General features: G+C 40.4%; 1 protein-coding gene and 1 long non-coding RNA gene across 2 annotated transcripts; both read left to right on the forward strand.

The window, feature by feature from the left end:
* The first annotated feature begins 632 nt into the window (after positions 1–632).
* On the forward strand, positions 633–2,132 carry GPR88 (G protein-coupled receptor 88). The gene has a single exon (XM_065842715.2). It carries the CDS (start codon positions 1,047–1,049, stop codon positions 2,130–2,132), a length of 1,086 nt encoding a protein of 361 aa, XP_065698787.1. The 5' UTR covers positions 633–1,046.
* Positions 2,133–2,263: 131 nt separating this feature from the next.
* On the forward strand, positions 2,264–18,376 carry LOC139828305 (uncharacterized). Its single transcript, XR_011739776.1, has 3 exons — positions 2,264–2,556; positions 14,860–14,968; positions 17,985–18,376. It is a non-coding gene; the product is annotated as an uncharacterized lncRNA (long non-coding RNA).
* The last annotated feature ends 2,369 nt before the right edge of the window (positions 18,377–20,745 follow it).

Here is a 20,745-nt window from a genome sequence, read left to right on the forward strand (position 1 = left end):
CAGGAACTTGTGCTCTGAATTAATTTTGGTGCAAGACTATTTCTAACGCTATGCTGGTTGTTTTATCTGTGTGCTGACACCAGCGCTCAGGTCCAGCAGGTTGGTGATGCAGGATTTCCTGCACACTGAGACAGGCTGAGTTTTATGAAGAAATGTAGAATATGTAGACTGAGGATCAGCTTCCTCAAATAAGAAGTACTGTCTTACCAAGGATCTGTGTATCATGTTTGAAAGATTTAATTTGGGAAGTATATTATTATTATTATAGGCCAGTTCTAAAATTAACTTGAAGCTTGCAGAAGCATAGTGCGCTTTCTTTTAACAAAAATAAGATCAGAAAAAAAGATCAGTTTAAGTCAGTATCTAGCAGAGGAGTTTCCACAGTAAATGGACTGTATTTTAGACAGAAGTGACTGACACTGGTTTGAAAGCTTGCTACAAATCAAAGTTGTGTAAACAGGTTGGAACCAGGAAACTGGTAAGGCAAAGAGAAAAGAGTCAGACTGTAGTTGCAGTATTTCTGGAGCATGATAGGATTTCGTTGTGGTTTTTTTTTTTTTTCCCTCGATTTAACAAGTTGAAAATCTGCTGAATAATTCATGAAGAGTGGAAGGGCTGAATCTTCCTGGAATGATATACAGTGTACGTACTGTGGCACAGGAGAAACTGCAAAGCTTTGTATCAGTTGCTGCCGTTTCTGCTGCTGATTGCAAGGTGCTGCTGCTTTTGGCATTTTCACAGCTACAGAATCCTCAGTTGTGCTCTGGTCTACTAACAGCTATCTGCTGCGTATGGACCCACCTTCACTAGCTACAGCCTGTGGGATCTCTTGCTGCCCACCTGCTTTGGACACTGCTGTTCTCTGGATTGTCACTGCGAACTGCATTTTCTGGACCTTGCAGCTTGTGTGACTGAAACCTGCCGTAGAGTCCCCCAGCTGCACATCCCCCCTTGTGCTCAGTGGGGGACTCCTGCAGCAGGATCTTCAGACCCAGACAAGGATGGCATTTACAGGAAGAAGTCAAAACTGAGCTGCATTCAGCGAGATGCCCAACGCCTCTTCCTGGAGTGCCAGCTCACCTCTGCTGCTGCTCTGGGAGGATTCCTCCGGGACCCAAATCTTCCTGTCGCTGCTCTACGCAGTCTTAGCTATCTCAGGGACTTTATCTAATGTGATGGTCATCTATTTAGTCTTTTCCTTCAAGAAGCTGCAGACAACCAGTAATGCCTTCATTGTGAACGGCTGTGCGGCAGACCTGAGCGTGTGCGCCCTGTGGATGCCCCAGGAGGCTGTGCTGGGGCTGCTGCCCCCCAACTCCTCCTCCCTTCGCTCGCCGGAGTACCGGCTGCTCCGGGGGGGGCTCCTCGGACTCGGCCTCACCGTCTCGCTAGCCTCTCACCTGCTGGTGGCCTTCAACAGGTACGTGCTCATCACCAAGCTGCCCAGCGTGTACCAGGCCCTCTACCAGCGCAGGCACACGGGATGCATGATCGGGCTCTCCTGGGCGCTCGCCCTGCTCCTGGTCCCGCTGCTGCCCGGGCTCTGGACGCCGGGCTCTGCCCAGCAGCCGCCCCCGCGGCAGACGGACGGCAGCTCCCGCTACACTGCCCTGCTCCTCGCCCTGGCCGTGCTGGGCCAGACCGCGCTGCTGCTCCACTGCTACCTGGGCATCGTGCGGCGGGTGCGGGGCAGCGCCAAGCGGGTCAGCGTCCTCAACTTCCACCTGCTCCACCAGCTGCCCTTTCCCGCCGCGCCGCCGCCGCCCCGCCGCGCCCAGCGCCGCCTCAGCAGCGTCTCCGTCCTGCTGCTCTGCTGCGTCTTCCTCCTGGGCACCCAGCCCCTGGTGTGGGTCAGCCTGCTGGGCTTCTTCCTGCGCCCCGCGCCGCCGGCGCTGCAGGCCGCCAGCTGGCTGCTGCTCTGCGCGCTCTCGGCCCTCAACCCCCTGCTCTACACGTGGCGCAGCGAGGAGTTCCGCCGGGCGGCCCGCTCCGTCCTGCCCCGCGCCGAGGGCTCCGCTGCCGCCCCGCGCCCCGCCGCTGCCGCCGGCCCCGCCGCCGCCCCACCATGCCCGCAGCTGCCGCGGCGCCGGGGGACGGTGGGCAGCGCCGGGGCCGCCGCCGCGCCGCGCTGAGGGGCCACGCCGAGCGCCGGGCAGTGCGAGCGCCCCCGCCGGCCCGGGCCCCCGCCCCGCCGCCTGGCGGCGCCCGCGACCCGGTCCCGCGCCGGGCGGGCGCGAGCACCCGCGTGCCCTCTGGCCGCTCCCGCCCCGCCCGCCGGCGGTCACCTCACGGCGGGGTCACCTCACGGCAGTCACCACCGCTCCGTCGCGGCCCCGCGCACCGCTCTCCCGCTCCCTCTTTCCCCGCACTGACAGGAAGCCGAGGCTCCGACTGCGTGTCCGGGGCACCGGGACGGGCGCTGGGTGCTGGTCTCCCGCCCGCCCGAAGCGCGGCCCTCGCCGCCCCCTCAGCGCCGCTCCCGCCCCCGGCGCCGTCCGGGACTCCAGCCAAAAGCCGTGGATTTAGAAATCTGGGATAACTGGTAAATATGGCAACGTACGTAACTGTTGTTACGCTTTAGAGCTTTCAATATGAGACAGGCACCTAGACAGAGACTTGCTGCAAATTTGTTTTTATAAAATCTATGTAATTCTTAAAGCATTTGAAGTAATTCTTTCAAGTGAGCTCCCTGGACACGAGGTTCACTTGTGAAGAGCTGGCAAGTGTCTCATCACATGCACACAAATCCACCAGGAACTTTCCCCAACAAACTTCCATACGATGGTGTCTGTGGAAACTGGAAAAAACACGCACGCCTCTGTGGTGATCTGGTTTGGATATTTTGTTTTGAAAGCTCTTTATATAAAGACCTGTTTTGACAAAGGCCTCTGCCTATGGTAAGGCACTTGATAAAATACAATGCAATATGGAGACTGGTGGTGTCCATCTAACCTTGTGTCCTATTCAGTTACCAGCTTATTGTGTTTCTATTAAATGCGTTATTGCTGAAGTGCAATTTCACAGCCTGTGCTAAATATAAAATGACATTCTCTGAGGCATTTGGAAAGGCAACAGCTTCTCACACTGAGGGTGGCAAGGGAAACCAACTGCTGTGGTGAGTGCTGCACCTTCATTCCTCCCAGGAACGCACCTAAAATCCTTGTTTCGTTCCCTGTTGCTTGACCACCTCCCTCCTCTTTTCCAACATGTTTGCTGTTGTTCTCGTAGTGATGATACTTACTGCTCTGTTTGCCTTTTGGCACAGAAGTCTGGAAGAAGGTAATTGTTTTCTGAGTCCGTGAGCATCCACAAGCAGTGTTACCTAAATTGTTCTGTTTTGAGAAGACGAACGGACACATGGGATCATAGGAAATTTCTTCACAACCAGTGTTTGTTGCACTGGATGACAGGTATTAATACAAGCTTGGCAGCTCTCATGAGGACATTTGAACAATGAGACAATAACAAGGAAGCGACAAGCACGATAGGTATAATGTAAAAGGCCCTATGGCCATATTTTATAATGCTCCACACTTTGCTTGCCTTACCTGATGGGGTTTGATTTTCAACAGAAATGGCTTTAAGAGGAAGGGAAGAATTTTGTTTTTTCCCAAGTCTAAGACCTGTTAGGCATCTGTGATAGAGTTACGTATCTAAAATCCTTATACCAATATTTTATTTTTCTAAATAAAAGTTACTGTCATCACAGAAAATATTCTTGAGGTCAGGATTTGATAACAGCATCGAACCCAGGCCTCAAAAGTAAAATGAAAAAAAAAAAAATCTTGACATCCTGAAAATGCATCAACATCTTGAAAACAGCTTTAGCCATTTGTAAGGACCTGTGGAAAAGCAAGAGGAGTTTCCTAGAGTCTGAGGCTTACAGAGAGCTGCTTCCTCCATCTGGGGAGTAGTGTGAGAAACAGTGTGCTGCTGTGTGATAGCATCAGAAATATGGGGAAGGCTAGTGAGGAAACACGAACACACAAGATATGCAAGATTTATTTTTGTCAACACTGTGCACATATCTTGGAGAGTGGAGGAGCCACTATATCTGTGTTGTAATCTCATCCTAATAACAGCGATTGTGCTTTTGCTAGCTTTGTGCAGCAAATGGAGAAGGAAAACTGTTCCAACCACACCTATACCAATCCTGGAAAATATGCCAGATCACTGCAAAAATAAAGCTAGACCAAGGGCCACCCAGGCATGAGACCCTGTTCTCCTATAAAGTAATCCTTAGGCTGGAACACACAAAAGGATGCACATTGCCACTTCCCACCATGGCTAAAGGAACTGAAGGCACTTGGTAAAGCTCAATACTGGGCCCATAAGCAAAAGAACAAACTTTAAAATAAAAAATTAGACAACATCCACCTAATTTTTGACTATGGAACTTGTTAGTCTGGAATTAAAGCAATAACCTGTTTCAGAATTCAGTGTGCAAACATCAGATAACTGGAACTTCTGGGCTTCTTCCCCTGTAAAATAGCATGCTAGTCAAATCTGAAATGCCTGTATTTTATATAGAGATTTTACATGCAAACATGTAAAAAATGCTATCATGTACAAAACTCCAGCTATCCTTATGCTATGCATTAATTCCAGAGAACAGCTGGAGATCCCGTGGAAAGTTTGATGTGATTACATCTGACTGTAAATCTTTGACTGTTTTAATATACTCAGGTGACCTAAATAGCATTACGCAGAAAAGAATTTTAATTTAAAGTAATTAAGAAAGAGCAATTGTCTCAAGATCAGTTTCTCTGGGAAATTACTGCTCAGAAAAGTCCTGTATGCCTTGTTCTACAGCCATATTCTTTGTATTTCCACACTGTAAATACTCCATGATAAATTGCAATGGAAGCTCGGCTTAGCTCAACTTCTGCTGGCTTGGTGGTACTGCTTCTTGGTTGAGAAAACTGATCTGACTCGCAGTTTTTGGCATCTATGCTTTACTTTTACAGCTGATTCAGATGTATCCACTGCTACTTTAATGGTGACTTTTCTTCAATATTAATTTCTGTCATGTTCAAACAACTAATTTACAGATGCAAGGGATATGTTGCCAATTGACCTTTAAAATGTCTCAACCAAACAATCTTTCAAGAGGTGTAAATGAAGATGGTGGGAAATCCCGTCTGCAATTCAGGCGAGGTGTGCTTGAACTGAATTGCTCCTTTGCTCTGGTGTTGTGCCAAGCAAGTTGTCTCAGCATGGCCTGAAGTTACCCTTCCTAGAACGGCTGGTCAGCTGGCTTCACATGTGCTAGATGAGGGCTGTGATCTCATTAAAGCATTGGATTTATTATACAATAGTTCAGCTCAGTTGTGTTGTTCATGTGCCACAGGTGCCTATTCCTTTGCTATTTTCTCAGGGCTTCTGGAAACAAGAGTAGCTAGGAGTTAGTAATGGGCTGGATGGATTGTGGCCAGTTGTACTGCTGTGGCTTAAAACCAGCCACTTGGTGTATTAGAGCCTGAGGAAATCTGCTACTCAGTTTGCTGTTTGTCCATGCAGAAATACATGTGGGACTGGCTTTTTGAAACTGAAATGGTGATGCCTCAGAAAAACACCCTAAGGCAGGAATATTGTTGTGAAAATTGTGGCAGAGGGTGTTCATGAAATCATAGTTTGGATTAAATCTTTTGAAATTACCCTTAATTTAAGATAGTTGTAAAAAGCCATTGAACTGCTTTGTGGAATCAGGTAGCTACAATAATATGTGCCTCCACCAAAACTGGACAATCACTGCCCTAATCAAAGGCGCATTAAAAAGTACAGACAGCAAAGTGAAGCTGGGAAAATATGACGAGGAGATAAAGGTAACAAGACAGGGGCACTAACAGTATGATTCTGATGAACAACACAGCAAAGAGTCTGAAAGCCAAAAGAGGCCTGGGATTATGATGAAATAAACCATCTCAAATGATTTGATTCTTTATATATGTGAGGAAATAGAATTCTGTGCTCTTCTTAATAAATAAAAACATGAAATTGTAATCTAAATTTCTTTTATTTTTTTTTTTACAAAACATTCCATACACCAACAAATTTTCTTTAATCTCTGGAATCAAAAAAGACTAAAGGTAGGAGTTGCATCAGGGCCCTTATGGAGACTTAATTCAGTAGCATTACTGGACTTAGAAGCAGGGATAACATCTTAGCTAACCTCCAGATTCAGTCAGCCATAAGCACACTGTAAACCCTTTTTTCTAACTACCAAATTGATGCTATTTTTAAGAAAACCCACATACAGATTATTTTCAAATGAAGACGTTTAAGTGTAGCATTTCATTAAAGAAAAAAGTGACAACATATACTTTAGCTTTCCATTTCATCTTAAATCACATATCTAGATTATTGCAGTATTCTTTAAATTCAGAAGTCCCTTTCCCAATTGGCAGTGAAAATAGCTTTTCTCGTGACTGTTTAACTTCTAAGAAAGCTACCTTTTTTTGCTCTTTTATGTCAATCCTTCCCATGCACTGTCATCATTTTATCAGGGTAATAGTCTATTTTCTTTCTTTCTTTTTTCCCTTTCTTCAGTGTTTCTGTCATTTCCCTCACTAATGGAAAAGTACTTGATCCTGCTGATCAGGCCATGACTGCTTGAGCCATGTAAATTTTGGGTGACAATTGTAAACCAAGACTAAAGAACTGAGGGACAAATCGCACATACTTGAATTTCTACCTAAGACTGAGTGGGTTTTGAAGGTGGGTTGTTTCCTGCATAGAGTAGTGGACAAATTCTCTGTCTGTAATTACAGATACTTGCATTTTATTAAGCTTATGTAAAGAACAGGGGTAATATAGAAAAAAAAGGTCACAAGTAGTTTGAAGGCTGGAGAAAAAAACTTTGTAGCTGAAGATCTCATGATGATTATCAAAAGTGACCTCCTTACAGAATACACACCCTTTCCATAGCTTTTGCTGTGGTTATTGGCTTTTTTGGTATGGTATTGAAACAAGAGAGTAGAACCATCTATCATGTTAAAAAAAGAGAGATAAATAGGAACACAAAAATTATTTATCATATACGATGAGTAAATGTAAGTTCTCTTGATTCCACAGTAGATAACTTGCTTGGCTCTTTCCTATTTGTTGTAACTGCTATGTACATACTGACAGCATTAAGAAAGTCACATACAAATATAACAAATTATGGTTCTGAGCTGAATTAAAGGCATGAATTAGTTTTCTTCTATCTCATGCATCATGAAATATTGCTATTTTACTGTCTACTGATTATCTATATTATACCTATCACCTGATAGTAACCACGGTCGTTATGGTAATGTCAAGATTATAATTATAGTCCCTTCTGCAGTGTAGTCATACTATGCTAAAAATCGTGTCTTTGAGATGGTAGTGTCCCATGCTTGGTCTCAGCCCAAACACAAATACATTTTTAGATTTTTGAGAGGAAAAGTATTTTGTTTCTGAGTTAGTAACATTCAAGGAAAATTATATACTTATATGTACATACACGTGTATACATTAAATATATATAGCCTTTTAGTAACATTCAAGGAAAATTACATACCTATGTGTACATATATGCTTATATAATTGAAAAATATGTAGCCTTTTGAACTATGGCTTAACTTCATTTGAAATAAACAGAACTTATCAAAACTTCTTATCCCTTGCTCAACATCCCTTCGGCTGAGTTTGGGAATCTAAGAGTATAAAAACCATGCAGTTATTACCCAGAGATCAAAGTAATCATGTGGAAGCTTGTTTGGCAGCCTGTGTCAGTGTGGTAGGTAAACTCAGAGCCTTTGTGGTACCAGCCATGGTGCTCGAGGTGTTCTGGCTGCACCTCCTGAGGTGTCTCTCGTGGCAGAGGCTGGTGACCTCTCATGCTCAGAAGCTGATCCGAGAACCAGAGCCAGGGCTCCTGGGAGACACGTGTTTACAGGATAGCAGGTTGTGGGTGGCAGGGAGAGGGTGACTTCCCAGAGAATAAAATGCATGCTTTCAGAGAGTCATCTGATTTCTGTGGAATGTAAGGGCAGAACTCTGAGAACAAATTTTAAGTCTATATCTGGTATCTTCTTTAGATTTTTATTACTATCATTGGTCTATTTTATTTTAGATTTGGGAGGCAATTTTTCATTTAATTCTAAAGAAAAAAATATTTTCTCATACGTATACAAATGTATAAAAGAATTATCTTCCCAAATGTAAAAACATTGCAGGGAGGCCATATTGAAGAATCTGTATGAATGCAACTTGGGGAGCAAATAATTCAAAATAGAAACCCACTACATGTAAAACTAAGGGTCTTGTAACCATTGTCACATTTAGTAACATCCAACACCATAACATTATGTTAACCTTATGAATAAAATAGCTGAGTATATGTTAATCTTATCTGCAATTTGAAAATAATTATGATCACCATAATCAGCATAGAATGGCACATACAAGCTTTTATATTTATATGAGAAATCTGTAGAAATACTTCAGTGTTGTTTTGTTTCCTATTCTCATCACTTACACAGTACTGTATTGAAAGACTGGTTTTTATTAATTGATTTTTAGAACTAAGATGCTGAGTTTAACATATTTTTGGTAATATTTTGACATCAGTATTTGTTTTCAAGCAAAAGTATATAAAGCTGGTTGTATACCAGCCATTCCTAGGTTGGCATAGATACCTATTATGTAAATACTTTCATTCAGATAGTCTGTGAACCAACTATTGCCAAGAATGATGATGAAAACATTCAGTGGTCATTCGATTGTCTGTAAATGGCAAGCCAGGGTGTGTGATGCCAGTGGGTGCTGTCAGCAGTGTGACAGCTGTCTCTGTGCTCCTCAGGAGCAAGCAGGGTGAGGGTGCCAGCCTGAGCCTGCTCCTGGCAGCCCCCAGCCAGGGGTCTGACCGAGTTATTCTCCCTCGTACAAACCAGTTGCAAAAGGTTGCAACTACTGCAGCCTTCTAACAGCTGCACATGTATGCCACCTTTACACTCTCAGTAGCAGATTTATCCTTGTATCCTCACAGCCTTAAACTGGTTTATGTGAAAAGGAATAAGGGCAGTGGAATCTCAATTAGTTTGTTAATTATTTAAGGATTAAGGCCTTATTATACCACAATATTTTATGAAGTTTGGTTGATTACTAGAATTTCATGGAATATCTATTTTACCATGGAGTCTGAAGTGGAAGTTTGAAGACTCAACTGGGCAATTGCAGCCAGAAGCTCGTGTATTGATGCCAATTGATGGAAGTGAACCATGCTTATGAGATACAGCAGGAAATAACCCTCCTAGCAGTAAAGAGCATAACCGTGCATGAGAAAGAAAGTTTAAGAAAACTAGATTGGATCTTGTATAGTTCTGGCTCACCAGAAGCTGCCAAGAATGTGAGCCAGACCCAGATGTAGAAGAGACTTTACCTGGTCTTCTGCTGCAGCCTTTTTTATGAGGTTACACCTTTGTTAAGGGGACTGGATTTGTTGTATTCTTGCATATAGGTAGTTCCTGCATATATTACAAAAGAAAATGCAGCCCAGGCATCTTTAAGTGAGTCTTAAATTCCCCGTGTGTACACAGAAATCCATTACCCAAAAATGGTTCCCATTTCACACAGCCTGTTACAAGGAGTTGTGGTGGACCATTTCATGTCTGCTCTGCTATTCTCATCAAAAAGCCTTTGTTACTAAAGGAAGACACCTTCACACACACCATGTGAATGAAAAGTATCTTTTCACTAGCTTTTTTCCTTTCTGGGCACCTCAGGGAATCTTCTTAAGCCTTTTCAAATAGTGCTCCTTTGAGAGCAGGGATTTTTGTTTAAGAGACAAATGCCTTCAGCAATGTGAGAGGATTTAGCCCTGTTGTCCTTGATGTCCTGTGAAGTGTGTATTAGCACTGGTCTAGTGCCAGAGCTTTTGCAAAGGCACAGCTAGCTTGCGTAGAGCATCAGTATGGATCTTGACTTTCCATTTTGGAGGGAAGCAATAAGACCTATTCCAAAGGAAAATACATACTTTTTTTTCTCCCATTTTTGAATGAATTATCAAAGGAGGAGTTTATTGAGACACATGATGAGTAATTTCTTCCCCTTTTTCAGCTGTATGTCTAGATAAATAGTCAAGACTAGCTGGACAACTATATTAAGAATAGCTCCCTGGGCCTTCTTTTGCTACATCACACAATTGTGTTCAGCACACAGAATTACTGAGGTCAGGAAAAGAGCAGCTAGATGGCACTATGGTCCAGAGAGATTATGTGCTGCTGGTAAAGGAGATGAAGTTGTGCAAGTCATCTTTCTGAACAGCCTCTAGAATTAGATAGATAGATACATACATACATACATACATACATACATAGATACATACATAGATACATACATACATACATAGATATCAGCAAAACCAGGGTCAGAATTCATGAACTGGAATTAGGGAAAGAACAAACTTGCCACTGCTATAATTATTTAGCTTTTAGTGTGTGGGGTTTTTGTTTGTCTTGTGGTTTTGTTTGTTTTAATATTAGCAGGCTTAAATTTAAGCATATAGACATGAAAAAGATTACAGATGTAAAATGGCTTTAAGGCCACCTACACAGATAAAAGTGTAAGAAATAGGTTGTGTATCCTTGCCTCAAAAAATCTTAAACATATTTGTGCTTTTTAAACATACATTCAGATACTTATGCTCAAATATGATAATAGGTATGGAAGTAGATAAGCAATGAACCATATCTGTGCAGTTAGAGAAAACCAATCTTACTGGGTCCAGGAAGCTAGAGGGGGAAAACTTGCACCCTCACCTACTCATGAAACTTTTCTTTGTTGATTTTTTAAGGATAGACACAAAGATAACTGCACTGCCAAAGTATAAATTTTGTATAAGCAAATATCTGAGGCAGTTATAGTAGGACACTTCTCTTTATCTTTATATATGTATATTTCAACTTTCATATGTCAGTTTTCCCTATCTCTATTCTTAGAAGAAAATTTGTTTTTTACCAAGTTGTGCTAGTTTTTAGTTAACTAATAGAGATAATTCATCCATTTGTATTTTTATCAGAAATAAAAGTCAGACAAGAATGTATTAATATAGTTTTTATTAAAATTATAAGGCCAGGCAAGCCTTTACCTCATCTATAGTTAGTATTTAAGAGTACAAGTAGGCAATTTAAGACTAAGAATTCCTTAGAAGAATGTTAAAGTTATTCAAACACAGAACAAATCAACAAAAATATCCCTAAGCTTTCAAAGTCTGGGGAGGTCTTAGTTAATAATGAGTTTAAAGAAGGTCTCAACATTTGGAAGTACATAAAATCCAGGCAGCCAAACAACTTTGGGTCTGTGGTGGAGTCAGCCTCAAGGCTTTTTCATTAGTGTACTTTGCTCACACAATGGAGGGGCCTGCCTTGCGGCATGCTGCGCTTGAACCAAGGTCTGTTGCAAAAGGAAGAGGCCTTTTTTTAGGGGAGTTCAGTAGTTGTTCGTTTAGGGGTAAGGTGTTGCGATACAAACTCGCAAGTTGCAGAAATGTGCATCTGTTACAAAACAGATGCTATAAATGACCGATTTTGTAGTGGTTTATCATGGCAGAAGGTAACCGTGGAATACAAAACTTCCTTCAGGGTTCAGTGTGTCATTAACGTGACAGTATGGGTTATGGATGGGCATGTAACTAATCTGGAAATGGTAGAAAAGCTTCAAGGTTAGTGGCTGGTAGGTAGGCACTTGAGGAACTTCTGGGGAACCTGCAAAAAACACTACAAAATTAAATTAGAAGCTTCATATAATTACAGAATTTTAATGCTTACACAATTACAAAATTGCATATGAAGAAGGTCAGTGAGACAAGCTCATAGAACTGCAATCCTACAAGGACAGTGTTAACAAACTAGCAGCTGGCAAAGAAATAGAGCCAATGAGTAGGAATGAAGTTGAGAAAATGGGATCGAAAGGAACAGGAGAACAAGACACTCCCTTGGAAGTGAAAATGAGGTAATGGACATAGCCAACATGAAATACTGGGGGGACTAGGAAGTTTATCAAAGATGGTTCAACAGTCTAAAGAGAGTCAATCTGTAGACAGAAGGCATAGTAGAAGAAGAAGATCAAAAGTTCTGTAGAAAGTCTGCAGAGAAGCAGGCCCATATTAATTGGCAGCAGAATTGGAAATTTGAAGAATCAGGCTATTAGAACAACCATACACTGGAATGGCAAAACAAATTTCCCTTGGGCTAGCAAAGAGCAGAAAATCAATTACTTTTAACATGGCACTTTCTTTAAAAACAATAAAAAAGTGTAAGGAATTTCACAGCAGTTATTTTTGAGATCTTCCTCCCATTTCAAGATAAACTGAATTTGTCAGCTCCTGCTTTACTGTGTATTTGATAATTCAGGAGTCCTTGCCAGCTCCTGTGTTTAGTGTCAGAATGCTAGGAGGACCTACTTCAAATGGGAAAAATGCTGCTTCCCAAGGGATGGAAAGCGTAAATGCCATCCATGACCAAAATGCCTAACTAGAGCGATTTAGGAAGAAAATTCATCATAAATTATAACAAATTACAAAATCTTTTCCTTCTGTCTACAACATGGGAAAACTCTAATTCCTGTTAACACGTTTTAGGAACACCACCTACTTGCTGGTCTGCCTCCATTTGCATTGAATGAGCAACTGCCATAGATTGCCCAGAAAACTGTAGTAGTATCACTCCTCCAACTTACACTAAGTCATGGCAGATCATGAGCCTTGTTCTTAATTAACCGTGGATTACCACTGCTTTATTAAACCACCAGTCTTTATTTTTTTTATTTATTTTTCATCTTGTGGCAATCATACACAGTTTTTTCTTTATGGGGACCATACTGTGCAGTTTGCCATTCAGCTGTGAACTTCTGAGGACTGACTGTAGGTTTCAGCCTTCAAAAGCCCTAAGAAATACGGTAGTGCTGATACAGGACTTGTATAGCTGTGAGTTTTGCTTTGTGCCACCTCAGCAACAAGGAGCAGGACAGTCCGCAGAGTACTGTCTGACCTAAGAATACTTCTGTTCTTTCCTTTTTTTTGCCATTCAAGTGCTTTCCCCCTAGAATTCAAGGAAACTCACATCTTCATTTTTTCTGATGATGTGTCAAATCCTTTTAAAGTAGCATGGATGTTGGCTGAACCTTCTGCAGGTTCAGTCTATAATGGCTAAACTGAATGAAAGCCAAGAAGTTCTCTTATGTCTGTTATAAGTCAAGGGTCATGTTGTATATGGAGCAAAATACATGTATGGTGACAGGAAGCAGATTTTTCCCTAGGTTTTAAATAAACAATAGCAGGTCCAATTTCTAGTTATTGGTGATAGGAAGATCTCCTTGTTCCATCAGATTTCTGTTTCCTGTGACACTCTATAAGGTACATCTCCTTCATGTTTGCTGGCATTATTTGTATTTTCTAAATGTGTGATGCAGCAAATTCTTAAAAATAACCATCAACTTTGTATTTGTTTTCAAGAAAATGCTGACACTAAATAAAGTACTAATTTTGGATTTCAGCAACTACCCTAAAATAAGCACACTCAGCAAGAAATCCAGCATGAGTGCTTTTTGAATTTAGTGTCATAGGTGAACTGAAGCAGCATGAGCTGCTGAATTCAGTGTACTTTAAATCTGTGAGAATGTTTAAAAGTAATTATTCCAAACATTATTATTTTTTAATTGCTTACCATTTATTGAAACTGCTTATTTTACTTCAGTATCCTTGGATTAGTTTATCTACCAGATGGTTTATCAAACCAGTATATTTTAATGAAAAACTGTGGTATATTTGTAAAATACTAGAAGTTATAGGTTAAATATATTTTGGCTGGTGACTCTTCACAGGAAGTCCAAACAGGGCCTATGAAACAGGTGTAGAGCATTGTGAGTCTTCTAGCAGGAGACACAGACAGTGCATGAAAATATTAACATTTCTCATCAATTTTAATTCCTCTGGATTAATGAACAATTGTTTATTACATTGAAAATAATTTCTGAGCAATACTAGGAATGCATTAGAAATATATGACATTATAATGGAATTCTGAATAGGGTTTTCATTGACATAACATTGTGCACTGTACTGATTTGAAGAGTGGATTAGAATTTCAGATATCATTATAAAGGCATTTTATACTGCAATAGTCTGCAATGGGCTGCCCAGGGAGGTTGTGGAGTCTCCTGCCCTGGAGATATTCAAAACCCACCTGGACACCTTCCTGTGTAACCTCATCTGGGTGTTCCTGCTCAGGCAGGGGGATTGGACTGGATGATCTTTCCAGGTCCCTTCCAATCCCTACCTTTCTGTGATTCTGTGAAAATCACTCTTCTGCTTAAAAAACTGTTTATGGTAAATTAATTAGTTTAACATTCTTGGAAGGTGCCAAATTAATTATGTTTATTTCAATCCTCTGTGAATATTTGCTGCAACATTCCATTGCAAATTACATGACAAATTCCCAGCCCTGCCCCAGTTATTCCCAGAGATGCCGTGGCATAGCTGCAGTGATTCAGCTCCCATGTATCTTCCTGGCTGCCTGCTGAAGGCAAGAGCTGAGGTTGAAAGACCATTTCTCTGCAAGTGACTCCTGTCTGTCTGCCCAAGCATCTCTTCCCTTTACAGCCTTGAAATTGGCTGCAGGTTCCACAGTTGTTCCACATCCATGAGACACCTTCCTGGGAGCAGGAGCCTTCCTTCCAGGGCCTGCTGCATGGGGGAAGGACAGAAATTCCCACTTGCTTCTCACTCATTCTCTGTTTTCACCCTGACTGTAAGCTCTCAGCAGTAATGTGGCTCTAAACTACAATATTTCTGTTATGAGCAGAAATGTCTAAAAACAACTTGCTCCAGCACAGGTGAGGTCTAAAGAAGAAAAGACAAGAACAATCATAACCAGTGGAAGAAACCAGAGAAAAGAGCCTCACCTCCATGCCTCTGCTCTGCTGTCTGCAGCACCTGAGTGAAGTGAGTATTAGTCTGACCAGGCACATTCCTTTTCCTTTCTGTTCTAGTCTAGTATGGTGATACACAAGAGTGATTCCAGCAAAAAATAAAGAAGGGGCCAATATCTAACAGCGATAAGGTTTTTACTTGGAAAGAATAGCTATGAGCAGAATATTCTTTGGAACAACACAGGGCCTTGCAGATCTCCACAAGATACCAGGATTGCAGGAAAAATTTTTATATTCCTAAACATTCAACTTCATACATGACTGTGATGTTAATTTTATAGAAATACATTATTGAAGAAATAATGACATGTGGGAGGATTTCCATTTCCTCTCTTTTACAAGGGTACTTCTAAAGCTTTCAAACCCTCATATTAAACAGCTGTCTGCTTTTAGTACATACGTACAAAACGTGTTGAGAGCTATTAAGATGTGATTGCTATAGTAAAAGATTTTTAGAATTTTTTTTACACAAAGCCTATAAGCCTTTGAGTTCATGGGTTGATGCTCTACCAACTAAGGGGAGTATCTTCTAGTAAACTTCTTATTTAATTATAATAAGGGCTCTTTAGGCAAAACTATTAAAGCATATATGAGACTTTGGTTACATAGTTAACTGGAATGAATGCCTTCACTGATGTTATGTATATTTTTCAGTATTTTGGAGCAGTAATAACCAAAAATACATTCTTGCAGAGTAACATCTAAATATTTATTTTTTCAGTTTTGAGAGTCTGCAATGTGCTGAGAGGCTACATGGAACTTAGTGTGAAGAGTATTAATTTTTTAAAATACTCTTTTGTTTCACAAATAAGAGGATTTTTTAAATCCATTTTTTCTTATTTTTTTTTATTCTTCTGTAGAAGGTTTCAGTTTCAATATCTCAGAAATTTTTTCACATTTCTAAGTTGGTGGGGCATTTCCAACAAGATAATGAAAAGGAAGAATAGTAGGAAATCTTAATCAATTTGATTCTACTATTTGTGTACAAATGAACTAGCTGCAATGACAGAGCAGGAACTAGGTGGGAAAAGAACAATAGCATGTTTACGCAATACTAGCGAGTAATACGGGTCTAAATTTGGGAAGAACTTGGAAGCAAACAGTTTGAGAATTCAGCTAGTGTGGGCAGTTATAAGAAATGTGAACAAGTTAAATACCTGCAAATGCTATGCTACAACATTTCTTACAATTCCGATAGTTTTAACTATCAGAGCAATTGCAGGCTACATGTGATAGTGGCACAAGGACAGTTACGGTGATAGAAAATATGAGAACTGTCAGTGTAGAAGAGCATCTTTAAAGAAAAGGAATAGCAGGTTTTTGAAGTTACCCTCTACAAAATTAGGACGAGAAAATAAATATGCAAAGGGAAAGTGGATGTGCTGAAACAAGTGTATAAAGTTGCAGATGATTTTATAATTAAGGAGAAAGATGATCAAACTGAAATCCTGACAATAAGATGAAACATGAATTACCAGCAAGAAGAGTTTCAAGATAACCCTTAACTTACTGATAACTGAAAGGAAATTGAAAGAGGACAGCCCAGGTACTTAAAGGAACAGTTCTGCAAGAAAGGTTCAAAAGTTTCCTATACCTGATGTGAATTTTAATGCTAGCACTTGCAACTGTTCTATCACAGAACAGCTAAGGTTTGGTGTTGTACAGACTCCTAAGGATAGAATGACAGAGCAAGTTACTTTTGTCAGCAGATTGTCTTCATCATTCCACGTTATTGCTTTTGCTTGGACAAAAGTGCCGAACAGTTACAGGGAAGCAGAGGCTGCTAAGGCATGTGATAATCAAGAAGGAAGTGTGATAGTGAAGAAGGAAGTATTTTAAGTTCCTTTGGGTCTGAGAACGATTTTGTGTATGTGGAGAACTATATGGTTGTGAGAAGTAGATCTTCCAGATACTTCTCAAACAGTAGTGTTTAAAGAGTTTCAGTGTTTTTCCCAGTGGGGCTTCCCTTATCTCGAACTCATCAGAATAGCTTGGGGCATTTGCCATTGCAGTGCTGTGAAACTGCTTGGCAGAGAGGCAGCATTCTTCCCAAGGGTGAATTTCTCCTTGTATCTATCTTTTCATAAGATACTGGTTCTTTACATGTTTATACTCATTAGATGTTTATGCCATGACTTCCTATTCCCCACATCATGAGGCTATCAGCATACTTGGAAGGAGTTTGCATGACTTCCTACTGTCCACAAGGAAAAGAAGAGGAAGTTACTCTGAGAATATGACCTGCAGCTGTCTGTATGTCTGAATAAGAAAAACTAGGCACATATTCACACAATGACAAAGAAGTCATTGGGGATCAGTCATTGATATTTTTATCGGGAAGGGGCTCTATTAATGTACATCAATCTATCAACAAGTTGTGAGTAAATGTATTACCGTGGGCTGTTCTACTTTTTTCTTGATGTAGTTAGAACATTTAGGGAAAAAAAGTTTAGAAAACATGATGAGCTTCTGCACACTATTGACAAGGTGTGCTATTATGCAGAAAATTTTAGAAAAAGCAGAAAATTATGTATGTTGTGGACATGTTAAATGGTAGACTATTATTTTTGCCATGGAATAATGTAGGCTGTTGTGCATGGGACATCTAGCTGGGATTGACTTGTATCATAGCTGGTTGAAGCATAATATTTTAATATAAGCAAAGGTTTCCCTTGCAGTGTAGGCTCTTCTGCATTTGAAAATGGATATGATAATAGTTATGTTCTGAAGCTTTTGAGAACTCCAGAGCATATACTTTTGTATGTTTGATGTAAATAAATCTTTTTAAGGCTACAAGTAATACAAAGTTAGGTCATATTAAACAAGCTCAATTCCGCTCTTCTTTTTTTTTTTTTCCATTTTAACTTCCTGCTACAAGCGTTACATCACACAAAATCCCCCAGTGTTATGAATCATTGTTGAATCTAAATTCTGCATTAGGTCTTTCGCTCCATAGTCCAAATGTTGTTCTTTGGTTGATGAGCTAACTGGATAGATTCTTCATGCTCAACTTTAAGGCTTTCTTGTAGGGGCCCAGAGAAGCTTGTGCTGTGGAGGGGCTTGCAGCAGACACCACAGACTGCTTGGGCGCCTGGGTTTTCCACAATGCTGGACTGTTATCTGTGAGTCGCTCTTCATCCAAACTTCACTAACTTGGCTTTCTAAAAAGAAACTGTTTTCCTGATGTCACTGAAGGACTCTGCATATGTCCTGCTCCAGGGAATAAAATTTTGGTATTATTTCCCTGAGTTCTCTGGAATTGAGGTGCACTTAGTACAGACAAAAACGTGAACTTCTGGCAAGAGAAACTGCAGTGAGAACCTGGGTCTTGCTTGGTGTTCTTTCATTGTAGAAGTGGATGTTTCTGTAGGAAATGGGACAAATGAGTGTCACTTCCTAAGTAAAAACTGTCTAGAAGCTGTATATACCCTAAAGCTGTTTTTTCAGTTGCTTGGTTTTGATGCTTTCTCATTTTCATCTGTAATCTCAAAGGATTTTCTCATAATCATGTGGATATTACAGCAATTCCGGTTAGTAACAGGATTTTAAAACCTTCCCTTCCCTTGCAGCTTATTCAGAGGATAATAGATGTACTGAATTGAACACATGTGTTTTTGTTGTACATACACCCACGTAGCTGTAGATTACCAAAACATGAAAAATAACTGCCACTAATTTATTATTTTTTTTCCACCCATTTCTCTGGAGCACCTTGACTTCATTACCTTTGAATGCCTAATTCGAGCACCTGAGTTTTCAGGGTAACAGGCATTCCTCACTACTTTAATTAGGCAAAAGATAGTTCTCACTAACTTTAGTTGTGCTAAATGAGGCAAAATTTAGGTACAAAGAGTTTCCCTTGTCCTCCAGTTCCTCATTCATTCCCACAGCCAACCTATCTTCTACAGTAAAGAAACTGAAGGTTTCCTGGAAAAAAAAAAAAGTACGTGAGTGTGTAAGTAAACTTTAATTATCTTCTTTCACATTTTATAGCATGTGGATTTGCAGCCTTAATGTCATTGTTAAACATCGTATCTTATTGCAGAAATTCCATTATACGGGGTCATACTGACAGAAAACATGGGAACACCTTAAACTTACAGCCCCACCAGATCAGCTGTGCTGTTGAGCTCTGATGTCTGTGCATTTAGGACTATCCTGAGCACATGCCAGCAAGAACTGAAACATGTTTATTTACTCTGAAGGGATTATATGTGTATGGTCTGATCATACACAATAGTCATAAGAGGATAATACATGCATTTGGAAATAGCTGAACTTTGTTGTTTGTTTGTTTAATTATTAATATTAGTACAGTAGTGTTTAAGGAATACCTTAAAATAAGTAATGTGAGCAACTATACATTTTTGGGTGCAGGATATTAAAACTGCGGGGTGACCTTATTAATGTTTATAAATATATAAAGGGTGAGTGCCATGAGGATGGAGCCAGGCTCTTCTCAGTGGCAAACAATGATAGGACAAGGAGTAATGGGATCAAGCTGGAACACAAGAGGTTCCACTTAAATTTGAGAAAAAACTTCTTCTCAGTGAGGGTGACAGAGCACTGGACCAGGCTGTCCAGAGAGGTTGTGGAGTCTCCTTCCCTGGAGACATTCAAAGCCCACCTGGACATGTTCCTGTGCGACCTCACCTAGGCATTCCTGCTCCAGCAGGGGGATTGGCCTAGATGATCTTTTGAGGTCTCTTCCAATCCCAAACATACTGTGATACTGTGATACTTATATTGTAAGAGCAGCATATATATATATATCATAAAATCCACTGGGGACTTTGCTATGACCAATCTGTTTTATATGGAAGTTGCTAAAATACTCCTAGCATGTTTTAAACTCTAATACAGTTAAATAAACAAGAATCTGAAAATGTGTTTTCTACTGTATTTGTAAAATATGTATGTACACAGGCATTCACATGCGTAGGGAAGGATCATGCCTTAAAGCTTAACAGATTGAAAAATTGTATTAATGATGTTGAGAATTTTACCTAGTAAATTATTCTGCAGTGATTTTTAAGGATGTTGGTAGTACATAAAATCTACACAATTCAGTGGATGTTGTAAGGGGTGCAGACATTTTCAAAATAATCTTAATTGCCAGACAATATCTCAAAGCCAAAGTGCCTTTACAGGAAAAATAGTTATTGCCATCAACTTCTTTAACTCATGTACTATAAATACAATGAATGGGGACTAATGAGGCTTTGTATGTCCAGATCAATTTTTTTTTGAGAGCAGGGGAGTGTTGTCATTAAAGTCTGAGAATTAGATCAATGCAGTAAAGCAGCACCGGTCTAATCAGAGTTCATGCAGTTGCAGCCTGTACTTTGAAAACCATTGTTTGAGAAATCAGCAAAAAAAATTTCACTGATAAATTGAGAGAGTCTAGAGCAATTCTCTTAGGCAGTATTCCTACTTTACCAGAAAAAAAAACTTCTGAGATAATGAAAAAGTATCTTAAGAGCTTAGACACTACTTGGGAAGGGCAGTAGTTCCTAAATACTTTGGAAAAGTGTCTGTCCAGGTTTCTTAAAAGGCCGACTCATTCTCTTTTTATCAAAGAGAGATAATGGACTGAAATAGGAGATAGACTTTGGAAGGGACCCTGAGACAGATTATATTTTATCAAATTATGTCAATACAGAATTTGACTATGTAATTGTTTGTTTGTTTGTTTCTGTATGTAGCTATTGACATGGGAGTTTCTAAGAAAGCGTTTTGATCGAATCATCTTCACTAGAACAAGTTTGGAAGTACAAAGCACTTCCAATT

Source organism: Patagioenas fasciata, chromosome 6, assembly GCF_037038585.1.
Source record: "Patagioenas fasciata isolate bPatFas1 chromosome 6, bPatFas1.hap1, whole genome shotgun sequence".
In the NCBI taxonomy this organism is placed as follows: Eukaryota; Metazoa; Chordata; class Aves; order Columbiformes; family Columbidae; genus Patagioenas; species Patagioenas fasciata.